The sequence below is a fragment of the Balearica regulorum genome, chromosome 16, assembly GCF_011004875.1.
Source record: "Balearica regulorum gibbericeps isolate bBalReg1 chromosome 16, bBalReg1.pri, whole genome shotgun sequence".
In the NCBI taxonomy this organism is placed as follows: domain Eukaryota; kingdom Metazoa; phylum Chordata; class Aves; order Gruiformes; family Gruidae; genus Balearica; species Balearica regulorum.
In genome coordinates, this window is record NC_046199.1 from 15,502,392 (window position 1) to 15,514,451 (window position 12,060).

Below are 12,060 nucleotides of genomic sequence, written 5' to 3' on the forward strand. Positions count from 1 at the left end.
CATTGCAGTTTCACTTTTTTCCCCTGCACCTTGTAAGAAAGGGCAGAAAATGTCCAGTGCTCAATACTAGCAGTTGTTAAGATCCTGAAAAGTAAAGAATAATTCCAAACTTTTACTATCAAACTGCAGGATCTGGGTTTCTTTTAAACAGTATGTAACTTGAACGCCTAAATGACAGAACCAGCAATTTTAAATTAGTTGCATAAGGACATGCATGCAGGCCATAAGTGTGTGGACATCATGTATGTAAGAGGTATATATTTAACTCCTCTCCCTTGGAGGTTGCTGACAGTTCTCTTTGACAGAGTAGATGGGCTCAACCTGTATCTTACCCAGGATTAATTCTGCATCTCACAGTGTTTTAGAAGAACCAGTGAGATTGAATGATTCCTTAATTGAAAAAGATTGCAGGTCTGGGGACAAAAAGGAATAGCAGAAAGTCTTCTAGTTAATCTAGCACTCTTGTGTGTGACATGCTTTGAGTCTGCATGTAAAGAACAGATACTTGCATAATCTCAAGAAAAGACACAACGTACAGAATGTCCTGGCACACACGACTGACATTTCCATTTCTGGTAATGTGCAGCCCTTTATTTTGCCTCCAGTAACAAAGGAGTGGAATTATTACCTAATGTTAACTTGCTTGTTTTGTTTCTCAGTGTCTTACCCTAAACTACAACAGCTTTCATTGTGAGATGCTGAGTCATGCTTATTGAGACATTATCTGTTTGTTTAAAACAGCTATGGCTTGTCTTAGCTGTAGTTTAGCCATACTTGGCGATTCCAGTATAGAAGCTTTCCAACACATGGGAACTTCAGAGAACTGTTTTAAGCTATCTATTATGCATCTAGCATCTTAGACGAGCAAAACCTCTCCTTCCTTCTCATCCCACTGTAGCTTTCTAATCAGCTTTGACTTGGATATTTTAATGAAGTTGTCTTGATGTTTGTTTTTTCAATACAACCTGCCAAAGAAACCATGTTGATTTGAACGGCGTTATTTTGTGTAAGCTTTCTCCCCTTTCTTGTTAGACATTATGCTGTACTTGCCGCCCTCCAGTGGTAGCTACTGCTGCTTGCACTTGAGCGGAAGAGTTTTTAATCTGTGAATTGTTCCTTGAGTACGTTTCACGGAATAGCAACCCCTGTTGCTTTTCTACTCCCGTATTTGTCGAAGCTTAAGCATTAATGCTTCTAGGGAAAGAAGATTACTCATTAGGGATGTTGTTATACAGACATGGCACTCCATTGATTAGCACAGAAATAATAACAATATGATTATAATTAATAAGAAAATGCACCTTCCTCTCTGCCATCCTTCCCCAAAACACTTTCCCATGTTTTGCCTTGGTGTGCAGAGCAAGTTTGCAGTCTGAATCATCATACTCACCCTTACTAATGCAAACACTTCCTTTAATAAAATAATACAGTTTAAAACCTGTATAAATTTTTCTGAGATGGGCCATTCTTCATCAAGTTCCTGTAGGTCAGTAAAAACAACTTTTTTTTTTCTTCTTCGAGACCTAGTTTTGCATCTTGTTTATTCTCTGGGACTTCTTCGTTAGTCACTAACCGCAGTGTTACTTGGCACAGACAGAAACCTTTTTAACTCTTTTGCTCTTTGATTGCTAAGTGTGCAGCAATACAGAACAAAGGATGCTCCTAGACTGTAGGAGTTGACAGCAGTTCTTCATTCTGTGTTTTTCTTTAAAGACAGTTAAGATAGTTAATTATAGTTTTAAATGAGACTCCAATTGTGCATTTGCTCTTCATAATAAAGCTATATTTTCTCCCAAAGATAAAAATGAAGATGGTTTGGAAAGAGCAAAAGTTAAAAACCTTGGAGCCTCCAGAGAGTGCAGCTATTGTGGAAAGTATTTTCGCTCAAATTATTACCTCAATATTCATCTCAGAACTCATACAGGTAAATGGGCTTCACCTTTGTGGGAGGGGAAGGAAGTCTGCTGAATCCAGTTGGATGGAATGTTTGGTTTTGCTTAAGAAAAACAAGTTGCCTTCAAAATTATTGATATTAAAACCAAAGTTTTCTCTAATGCTAAAACAAAAATATTGATATTTCTTAAAATGAATTAATTATTAACATATAAACAATGGAAGTCTTTTTGTGTAGGGCTAATTACATTAGGTACTGTTAAGAATACAATATATTTTAAGACTAATCTTTCTGCTTTTAGCAGCCTAGCAAAAAGTTGGTAGGTTTGGGGGTTTTTATGGGGTTTGGGGTTTTTGTTTTAAAAGCCTATTTCCCAAGTACTACGTTGATAGTCTCCCAGTTGCTGCTACCTGGGAAAAAGCCACGTCTGTTTTTCACTTCAACTTTGTTTTTCATAGCCAGGCAAACTCTTTCTACTTCTGTTAATGTATGTCCCTGTTTCTTTTGAAACAGTGCTATTTATAGATGAACTGTAACATTTGTGTTGTTGAATAGCATACTTGTGGTATGATCAAGGGCTACAAATTGTTGGAGTTGACCCACAGCTATACTTCTTGCTTATCTCTGCCAAACATATTGTCAGCTACCATCTCCATACATAGCCAACGTGTGGAAAATATCTTCATCGTAGCCAGAAGATGTCACTGTAGTTAGCAAAAGCAGCAAGATGCAGTTGTTTAAATGATTTAGATGAGTTTGGGAATTATGAGTGTCGAAGGGGGAAGAAAAAAAATCTATTTTATTGTTTTGCGATCTACATTATTCCATTGTCTTTAATTGTATTCAAGACTTCAAATCAAATTGTATCAAACTTATTTACTGGTAAAACTGTGTTTCAGGTGAAAAACCATACAAATGTGAATTCTGTGAGTACGCAGCAGCACAGAAAACTTCACTGAGGTATCATTTAGAGAGGCATCACAAGGACAAGCAAGCTGACAGTGCAGCAGACGTGAAAAGTGACAGCAAAGTTTCATTACAGAGTCAGGAGCCGGAGCTCTTGCTGTCTGCTGATGGTGCTCAAGAAACCAAAAATTCGAAGAGGCTTTTTGATTGTGCCAAAGATGCTGAGAGCTGCCCACCTACCAAGCAGCACAAGGAAGTTTTGTCCTTGAACAATGCGATAGGCAGCACAGTCCTTTTAAAAATGAAAAATAATTCTAGGGAATTGAACAAAGGTTCCGTTTGTAACAATTCAAATCAAATACATGAGAATGTGTCCACTCCTTTCCCGGAAAAACTAAAGGCTGAGAAGGAAACAAAGGAAGCTCAGCCCAGTGTTCCTCATAAAAGAGAGAGAGGTGCTTCCGTGGCATCTGAGGGAGATGACGTCCAGTATGTTTGTGCTTTAAAGGATGGAAAAAATGTGAATGATGTGCAAGAGTGCACTGAAAACTACAGACACAAACCTATGGTGGACTCTCAAGAAAAGCCCTTGAACTTATCTGTTGGGGCTTCACAAGACTGTTCAGTGGTTTCAACTAGAGGCTTACTAGCACCCAGCACCTGTCCGTTTTGTGCTTACAGAACATTTTACCCAGAAGTCCTAATGATGCACCAGCGGCTGATGCACAAATACAATCCTGACAACGTTAACAAAAATGGCTATAGAAGCAAGGCTCTAGCTAAAGCCAGACGCACTGGATGCCCTCCAGCTCTGCTTGGTAAAGATGTACTTCCTCTGTCTTTTAATTCTCATAAAAGTAAGGCTTCCCCATCTACCCAGCAAAAACTGTTGCAAACGGGAAAAGCTAAACAATGTCACCCTCCACAGAACAAAGTCCCTCTCTTCTCAGTGACTGACTCAGGCGGCACAGCCCCAAGTAACCTCAAGTTTCATAAACAGCAAAGTAATATTGGAGCTCAGGCAAATAACTATAGACAACCTCAGCAAGAAATGCACTCCAGTTCCAGTATCTCTCCAGTATTGGACAGAGTAAAAACATCCGAATCTAAAGTAAAAGCTCTGAGTGTCCCAGTGTCTCAATCTGGTGTAGTAAGCAGCGGTATGAATGGGGCTCTCGACTCTCATATAAATGAATCTGCCTGGTCTTGTCATCGAGGAAGAGACTACCTTTGTAGTAAATCTGTGAGCAATGTAAATCTAGACTATGGTGAAACGTCTTCTAAACGAATGAAACCTAATCTGTTAGCTATTGAGCATATTGACTCTCCAATGGCTAATTACAGAAGATACGAAATGGGCAGATTTCGTGTTGCAAACCTGCTACCTCAGGAATGTTCTCGCACCAAACCTGCATCCTCTGTTTTGCCAACCAAACAAGGGCTTCTGAATTCAGATAATGTTGATCCTCGTAATGTATTGACTGTTCTCAAACCTTATGAGCCATATAGCTCTGGATCACTTTACAGTTCTTGTGGATCTAGCAATGGCCAAGTAACCAGCTCTACAGTAGAAGGTACTGTATCTCCTTCCTAGTTAAATGTCTTACACCATTACAAAGGAAGGTGAATGACATGTAAATAAGTGCGTACCCATCTTGAAACAGAAAATAAAGCTGTACTTAGCATTTCACCAAGCCCAGTCAATCCTTGGGTTTTAAATTTAAGATCCAGGTTCAGCAAACTCCTGGCTTGGGGAATCAGGCATGGAAGGTCTGAATTTTAAAGAGGGATTTAAAGTTCCTCAAGTTCCCTCCTCCCCCCTGCCATGGGTTTCTGATAGCAAACATGTATTGTTGGCTCATCAGAGCACTCCAGACATGCTAACTAATCCAGGATATGGAATAAGCCTTTCTGCTTAATATACAAGAAGTCTTGGACCATCTGGAATATTAATAAAACCTCTTACCACACACACACAAAAAAAAGCTGTCATGGACAAATGTTCCCTTCAGTTACAGAAAAGGATGTATTACAAATCATAAAACCGATTTAAATCTTCTACCTCTGTTCTTCAATGGGTTTTTTTATAATGTTTAGTTTTTAGTCGGAACAGAATACTTTGTTAAATCAAGACAACATTTTTCTGCTATTCTAATTATGGTGTCTCATAAGTAGTAATGCTTTGTGGAAAATTCTGAGCCTAGCAGAGATAAATATTTTGTGATGTATTTGGAAAACTTTGGTACTTTTATAAAAAAAACATGCTTTTTGTGTTTTGTGTAGTCAACGTTTTCAAAACTTAGCAGAAGGCCAAGATTAAAAGGTGCTAGGTGATATTTAAGCAGTTGCCTGACTATTTGTAGAAGATGGTATTTATGACTTTGAGCTGAGGTCAGTATGGACTTCGCTATAAATATAGGACTTTGAATTTTGAAATGAAGATCCTATTATAACAATAAAGAGTGTGTGTGCTATGTAGTCTTAAAGTCTCTGCTGAGTTCTTAAACTCTGAGAATACTCCCATTCTCTGGAAGCAGTAAGATTATTTTTCTGAAGTAGTCTGGGTTCATAACAAGCAGTGGTGTGTTACCTTAGGTCAGAGTGAACTGTGAACTGCAAAATACTAAATCTGCATTTAGTTATGTGGCAAAAAATGTATTAGCAAACTCTGTTCTGGGTTTTGTTTGCTTGTTTTAAGGTTGTGGGCTTCATAAATATTGAGGCTTGCTTGTGGGTTATGGAGGGATGAAGGAAAGCATTACAGTTCTGTTTCCAGTCTGGGTAGGGAGCGGATAAAGGAAAAGCCAGCATTACAGTTGACTCACTGAAGTGGTTGTGAAATGGAGTTAATTCCTGGTTTCATGAAGAGCGTTGTCTGTGTACCATGAATTGCGATGAGGAATGTAAAATGGGCACTAGGCTATGCATAGAATGCAGAGGGATGGGCAGAAGGACAGATGTTGCTGTCTTTTGATTCCTGGTGATCTGAGAGAATGAAAATCATACAGGGTTTTTTCTGAGCACAGAAGTCATTCATGCGGTTGTGGAATTTACAGTGCTTTGCAAGACTTCCCCCCCCCCCCCCTTTTTTTTTTTTTTTAAAGTTGTGGTTGATTGCAGCTAGGAACTTAATGTGTGATCTCAATATTTGGTGGAGGACGTGACTGTCCTTGAGGACTAAACTGTGTTAATTCTCCCTGACTGAGGACTTGTGCCTCATGACATCGTTATCTGTTGAGCAGATAGCATATTCAGGATTTTGAGGGAGTCCTCTTGATGTTGTATAAAACTGTATTAATTTTGATGAAAACAGGAATGGGAAAGTAAAAAGTTTTGCAGCTTCAACCAGCTAGACAAAGAGTATTCTGTACCCCAAGGACTTGGGGTCCTTGCGCTTTTCCAGCATTAGTGTACATTGGGGATAGGGAAATTCTCTTATTTTGCCAGTAGTCTTAGTGAGATTAGCCTATTGAAGTAGCAGTTGATGCAATACTATATTTAAACAATGACTTCATTGGAATCCACCTTGTTCTTCTTTTGAAAGCTCCACCTGTCTGCCAGAAAAATCTCTGGTAGGCTTCTCTTCCCCTTCGTTGGTACAAGCCTGGAGACAGTAGCCTATAATCAAGAACTTTCTGTTGTTTCTTGTTACTTAGAGCTCTCAACTATGGCTGCAACTAATTTGACAGTGGTGTTGTCATGGAAATGAAGATTTCAATGTTACACAGTGTTATCTGAGGGCAAGAAAAGCAACTTTTTATGGCTGTTACCTACATTGGAAAGACTTGTGAAACAAGACCCCCGCAATGGGTGTTCTTAGCAACTTCAATAAAAGTCCTGTGCAATAAAATGCAGGTTTTAAGGCTAATTTCCTAGTTTTCCAACCACTCTGCCTAGAAGTACCCAACCCAAATCTTGATAGTTGAGAGGGGAGAGGGTAGTAGACAGGCAATCTTCTCAGTATTAGAGTTTTAATGTAGGTGGAGACAGAGAAGATGAAAGTTTCTGCAAATTTTTTGTTGTTAAAAAGCTGAAGTACAACTGTTTGTCTAAGAGTTGCAACTCTTGAGAGATGTATTTCATAAGAGATCGTATGCAAAGTACTGCAGGTGCAGACCTGCAGGTTTCTGTACTCTTTTTATTGAACTCTGGCAATATTATAAAACATGATGTCAAAATCTTTTTTTAAGGGCCTGTGTGCCTTGTGGCAACATTATTTAGGTCCTATGAACATGTTATGTTGCATGTTAAATGCTGGATCAAGTTGTCATGAGAATATGTTCCACTTGGCAAACTTGATTAAAGCATGATGCCTTCCGTTATTGCTTGTAAGCTCTGCCATTCTGCATTGCCCTGAAGAGACAGAAACATTCTGAAACCACTCAGTTTGTGTTATTTTCAAATTAGTTGCCTTTGCAATGGCAACATGCTATGAAGGATAACCTGGTAGCTGATTGATCTGGCAGAGGCTGCAAATTAAAGACAATTGCTCATGACACACTCCAATGGCTTCGTAGATTCTGTTGAAATATTAATTTGGCTTTGCCATTTTAATTTAATTAAAGCTTGCTAGGTTTTTTCAATGCTGCATTTAAAGCTTTCATGGAATATGGATGGCAGTTGGGCTTTTTGTATCCTGTGGGAGTAATGATTCTTGACTTTTTTCCTTAATTTTATGAAGTGTTTTTGACTGCTTGCTTAAGCTAATAAGACTTAATATGGAACAGGCATTGATTTCACATATATAAATCTGAATTAATGGTCTCAGATAAACATGAAATTACCTGTATACTAGACTGAAAATTGCTTAACAAAGGTCTTCAAGTAAATGTATATTAACACTCTTTAAAGTGTCACAATTGTCATATAATCTATGATGGCAATAATGTAGTATACCTGGTTTTCTTCTCCAATAGTTGTATTCAAAAATTCAATTTTCAAACAAAACAGAAGACAGGAAGTGGCTATGTAGGCATCATGCTATAGAATATACTGCAGCACTTAAACCTTCACATGAAGCCTGCTGTATGATGAGTTAAGCAAAGATATTTTTCTTGTACATAAAATGAGCAAAATCAGGAGAGATGGACATCACGTCTATACAACTTAGAACAAAGTTGTTAAATTCATGCAATTCCTCCTGTATTTGTTCTGGATACCGAATTTCATGTAACAGGACTGGGGATATCTTGTCTTGGGCTCTGCTCACAAGATGATTTGTGGTATTCTGGGGTTCTGGATGCTGATGCAGACCTGCTCATGATTGAATGTCTGACCAATTAGATTAGCAGGAAATCATTCTAACTCTTCTAAATTTCTTTTTTCAGGAAAGAGATCGGTGTCATACCAACACTTATCTAGCAGCGTGCTACAAAAGCGAAGTTATGAAAGTTTCATTGGTAATGCACACTTTCGACCAAGTGACAAGAAGACTTGATCATTTACTTCAAGAAACGGTAAACAAACCTTTTGAACTAATTGTTACTTAAATGTTGCATTATGCACTCAAAGGTTTCCACATAGCGTGATGAGAGATTGTGAAGGTCTGAACCAGAACAGCTGAAAATACAAACTCTCCCTCTCTTCCAAAGTGAACCACATACTGGTATAGCAGCATTAGTTATTTTGAATAGTGGTAATGGCTTGCATAACAAGTACATAGATGCTCCTTTTCTAAAAGAAATAGAAGGGCTAACAATAGATAAATATATTAATTAGTTACAATACCAGTGGGAAGCGTTCAACAAAAGGGCTTTCCCCTGAAGTCAGTACATAGGGTAGGGGAACATCATGTGGAGAACTGGAAGTGAGAGGAAGTGCCTGTTCTCACAGGATTCATGAACTCTAAGACGTTATGTTGGTTAGTCCTTCCTGAAAATGTAGATGTTACTCATTTTACAGCTTCTGAAGATTGCAAGGATTGCCTCAAACAAGAATACTCTTTTTGGTGGATTATTTCATAGGGAAGTAAGGGTTTCCTGGTTGCTCCTTGACAGTTTATCTTTGTGTACTGGAGAGGTTGTTCCAAATAGTTTTTCCTTTGTTTGACGGAGGAGTGGGTGTGGCCTCTGAGGGAAACGGGTCAAGTGAAAAGAATTAGCCTGGTGTTCTGAATTCCCGTGCTTCGTCTGCAGTTCTGTAGCTGTATCTCAGAACTTAACAGCCCCATTGTGTTTGCAACATTCTTAGCTGCTAAGGAGATAAGTACTGTAAGTCTATAAATAAATATATCTGTATGCTTTTTTCAAACCCAGAGCTACAGATAATTTTCCTTGTTCAAATTTAAGGGGATAAATCTTGAATGCTATAGCACCTGGACCAGCATGCACTATTTTAGGGAAAGATTTTGCATATCTGGGGAGCAGAGCTATCTGACATCTAGTTGACAATTTTTAAAATACTTCACTTTATTTCTTGATATTCTTCTAATCTTACTGCTTTTATTGTTCCCCTACTAAGCGTATTTTTGTCCAGTTCTGCTTTTTTAAGCTAACTCAATTTCCTGCCTGTATTTCTACTTGGGGCTTGAGTATCTTCAAAAGTAGACTTGATCGCCAGTTTTTATTTGGCAAATAAAAGACACAGGCCTTATATGGCAATATGAATTTCTAAATACACATGCAAGGGTGCAGAAGAAATTCCCTTTGTTTTAAAGATACTCCTCACAACAAAAAATGTCTTGTACTATTTTGTAGTTGTATAACACAAAACTATTTTTTTCTTTTTCCCCTAGGACACAAGTGCATGTTCTATGGAGTTATACCCACAGTTCATCCCTTGAGGAAAAATGAATGGTGAAAGCTACTGAACTAAGCTGTGATTGTACTGTATATAAAAACACTACAGTTTTATAATACTGGTTCTGTTAACATTTTGTACCAAATAGCCATAAAAAGTAGTCTAAACAATTGGGTTATGAAGGTGTGTGGAGAATGTATATCTTGACATTGACTTTCGAGTATTTTTCATTAGAATTAATTGACCAAATATTAGGTAGGAATTATATTTTTACATACTTGAGCGCTGCTGAAGAGTTTGTCTTTGAAAGAATATATAATCATTGCACCTCAGGTAAACTGTAGATACTGAAGTTGGAATCCCGTTGGCTTAATGCTCCTTTTTCATAAAGGTGAAAGTTTCTCATCTGTTTTTTCTGTTGAACTATGTTAGTTTTTTAGAACAACTTCCAAATAAACTGTCTGAAACTGTCCAGTTTATAAATGTTGTGAACATCAAAGCAACGGTGCTGACATGATGCTGATCTGCCTTGTATACGTTAGGACCATAACATGTTGGAGGGATGTGTTTCCCTGGGGTTGTTTCCAGCATATTTTTAAAAGCAAGGATGAGGCAATACTTGACATTTGGATTTTGGTGGGGCGTTCCTGAAGTATGGTTGGATTCTTCTCTTGGCATTGGTTGCTGTTCTTCAGAGAAACCTCTTAAACAAACATCTCTACCAACATACAAACTTTTACAGCAGAAAATTCCTAGGACTTGCATGGGAAACGATACTAATCTAAATGTTTCAAATGTTTAGTTTTGTACTAAACTCAATACAGTTACATTTAGAGGAAAACTACTTTGCACCTTTGTCCAAACTGTAAAGTCACAAACAAACAGACTTGCAATACGAATATGGGATCTACAGACTTCAAAAGGGATGTGGCTATGGTGTAGCCTGCTTGACTGTGCTTGGAAGCTTCTTGATGTCGAGTTTTAGCATCTACCGGGTGTTTAAAATAAGTAAGAAATAACCTGTAAATGGGAGAATATCTCCTTTTATTTTTTTGTGAAGACAACAAGAGTTTTTTCTAATGCACATGCAGTTTAATTTTGTGTAAAGGGAAGATGGCCAGTTACCAGCCAGTAAGGCAGAATTGTTGCATATTTTGACTTGCGTTCCTAGTTGCTTCTCATAAAGCCTGTAGTTAAGAGTTAATTTTCTTCTGTACCTGCCTTTGACTTCCATATATTTTAGTAAAACAAAAAATGAAAAATTTTGCACTGTTCATTTTGCTCTCTTCCCTCATACAGCAAATGTAAAATAGCAAAACCTAGAAACTCTTGTATTTTCATTATGCAACTTGAGATGTTCCAGTTGTATGTCTTAGTTCCTGTATATGGGACCTATTTTTAATGTCTCTGTAAACTGGCGATGTAATGAAGTGCTGTGTATCAGGAAATTGTACACTATTTACCTTTTTTCCTGTTCATAAGCTGAGCCATATGTACATAATCTAGATTTTTGTTTTCCTAGTTTTGCACTTTTATAGCCTATTTTTTGAAGATGAATTCACTTGGAAAATGGTTAATCTATTTTTTTGCGTGATCTTTCAATGAGTCTTATAGAATGCATGCTGTAACTTTCATCTGTGTACCTTACGGGGTTCTGTGATTAAAATGTACGGGGCTGGTTTTTAAGATGTTTCAGCAAACAGACCTAAGACTCGTTTGTTTTTAATCTCCCTTCATGCTGGTACAGTTTCCCTCAAGGCTTTCTTTGGTAGGTAACTTGGGGTTGGAATGGAAAAATGGACATGAAGACTCTATTTCATGGCAGCACAGCCCTGTACTTCAGAATACACTTTGCCCATCAGTATTAACTATTGGGATACTACTGGTTTTGTATGTTTCTTTGGAAATAACAGTGCATATATAGAGGTACAAATTGTTGATTTTTTTTTTTGTTTGTTTATGTATTTATTTCATTCCATTTTGTTTTATTTTAATTGTTGAAACCGGAAGTCGTCAAGCAGTAGGCACACATTACTCATTTAATTTATGATGTATTTCACTTTAGTTGAGTATATTATTACATGTGGATGTAAATATAGACTTGGTGTTTTGCAAAGCTGGTTTCTGTGTCTTGCTTTTAAAGCTTAAAATGAGTTAACGCCTGGAATTTCATGTTCACTTGACCTTTTGTCATACTTGCACCGCTGGGGGAGGAAGAGAACCTGCCAATAACCAAAACCGAATTTGTGCCCTGTTCAGTTGCTTATGTGAAAATACTGAGTCACTTCCCAGAAAATCTGTCTGTGAGGCTTAAGAGGAAAACTCTTAAAATAATGAAGAAATCTTTTGTTTCTTTTTGGCTTCAAGCGTCTTGTATCTCCAAACAGTGTGGGATATTGGAGGTGGTTTTTTTCAGTGCTACCATGTCTGTTCTGTTGTATAATTGGCTGATCAGTTGAGAGCTGCATTAATACTGCTGAAACGTCTTCCCTTCCCTTTTCCTTTGAGATAAAGGTTAGTCC

The 12,060-nt window shown here is 37.8% G+C and overlaps 1 protein-coding gene across 5 annotated transcripts in view; it reads left to right on the plus strand.

The window, feature by feature from the left end:
* Positions 1-11,222, plus strand: part of ZNF217 (zinc finger protein 217) — a 28,284-nt gene extending 17,062 nt beyond the window's left edge. For 4 of the 5 annotated variants that reach the window (XM_075768929.1, XM_075768933.1, XM_075768930.1 and 1 more), the window contains 4 exons: positions 1,799-1,924; positions 2,794-4,374; positions 8,128-8,266; positions 9,537-11,222. In XM_075768929.1, the coding sequence (XP_075625044.1) occupies positions 1,799-1,924; positions 2,794-4,374; positions 8,128-8,237 (1,817 nt within the window). In that variant the 3' untranslated portion in view covers positions 8,238-8,266; positions 9,537-11,222. The remainder of the gene's footprint in view (positions 1-1,798; positions 1,925-2,793; positions 4,375-8,127; positions 8,267-9,536) is intronic. The other variant, XM_075768932.1, reaches the window with a different exon arrangement.
* Positions 11,223-12,060: the final 838 nt, after the last annotated feature.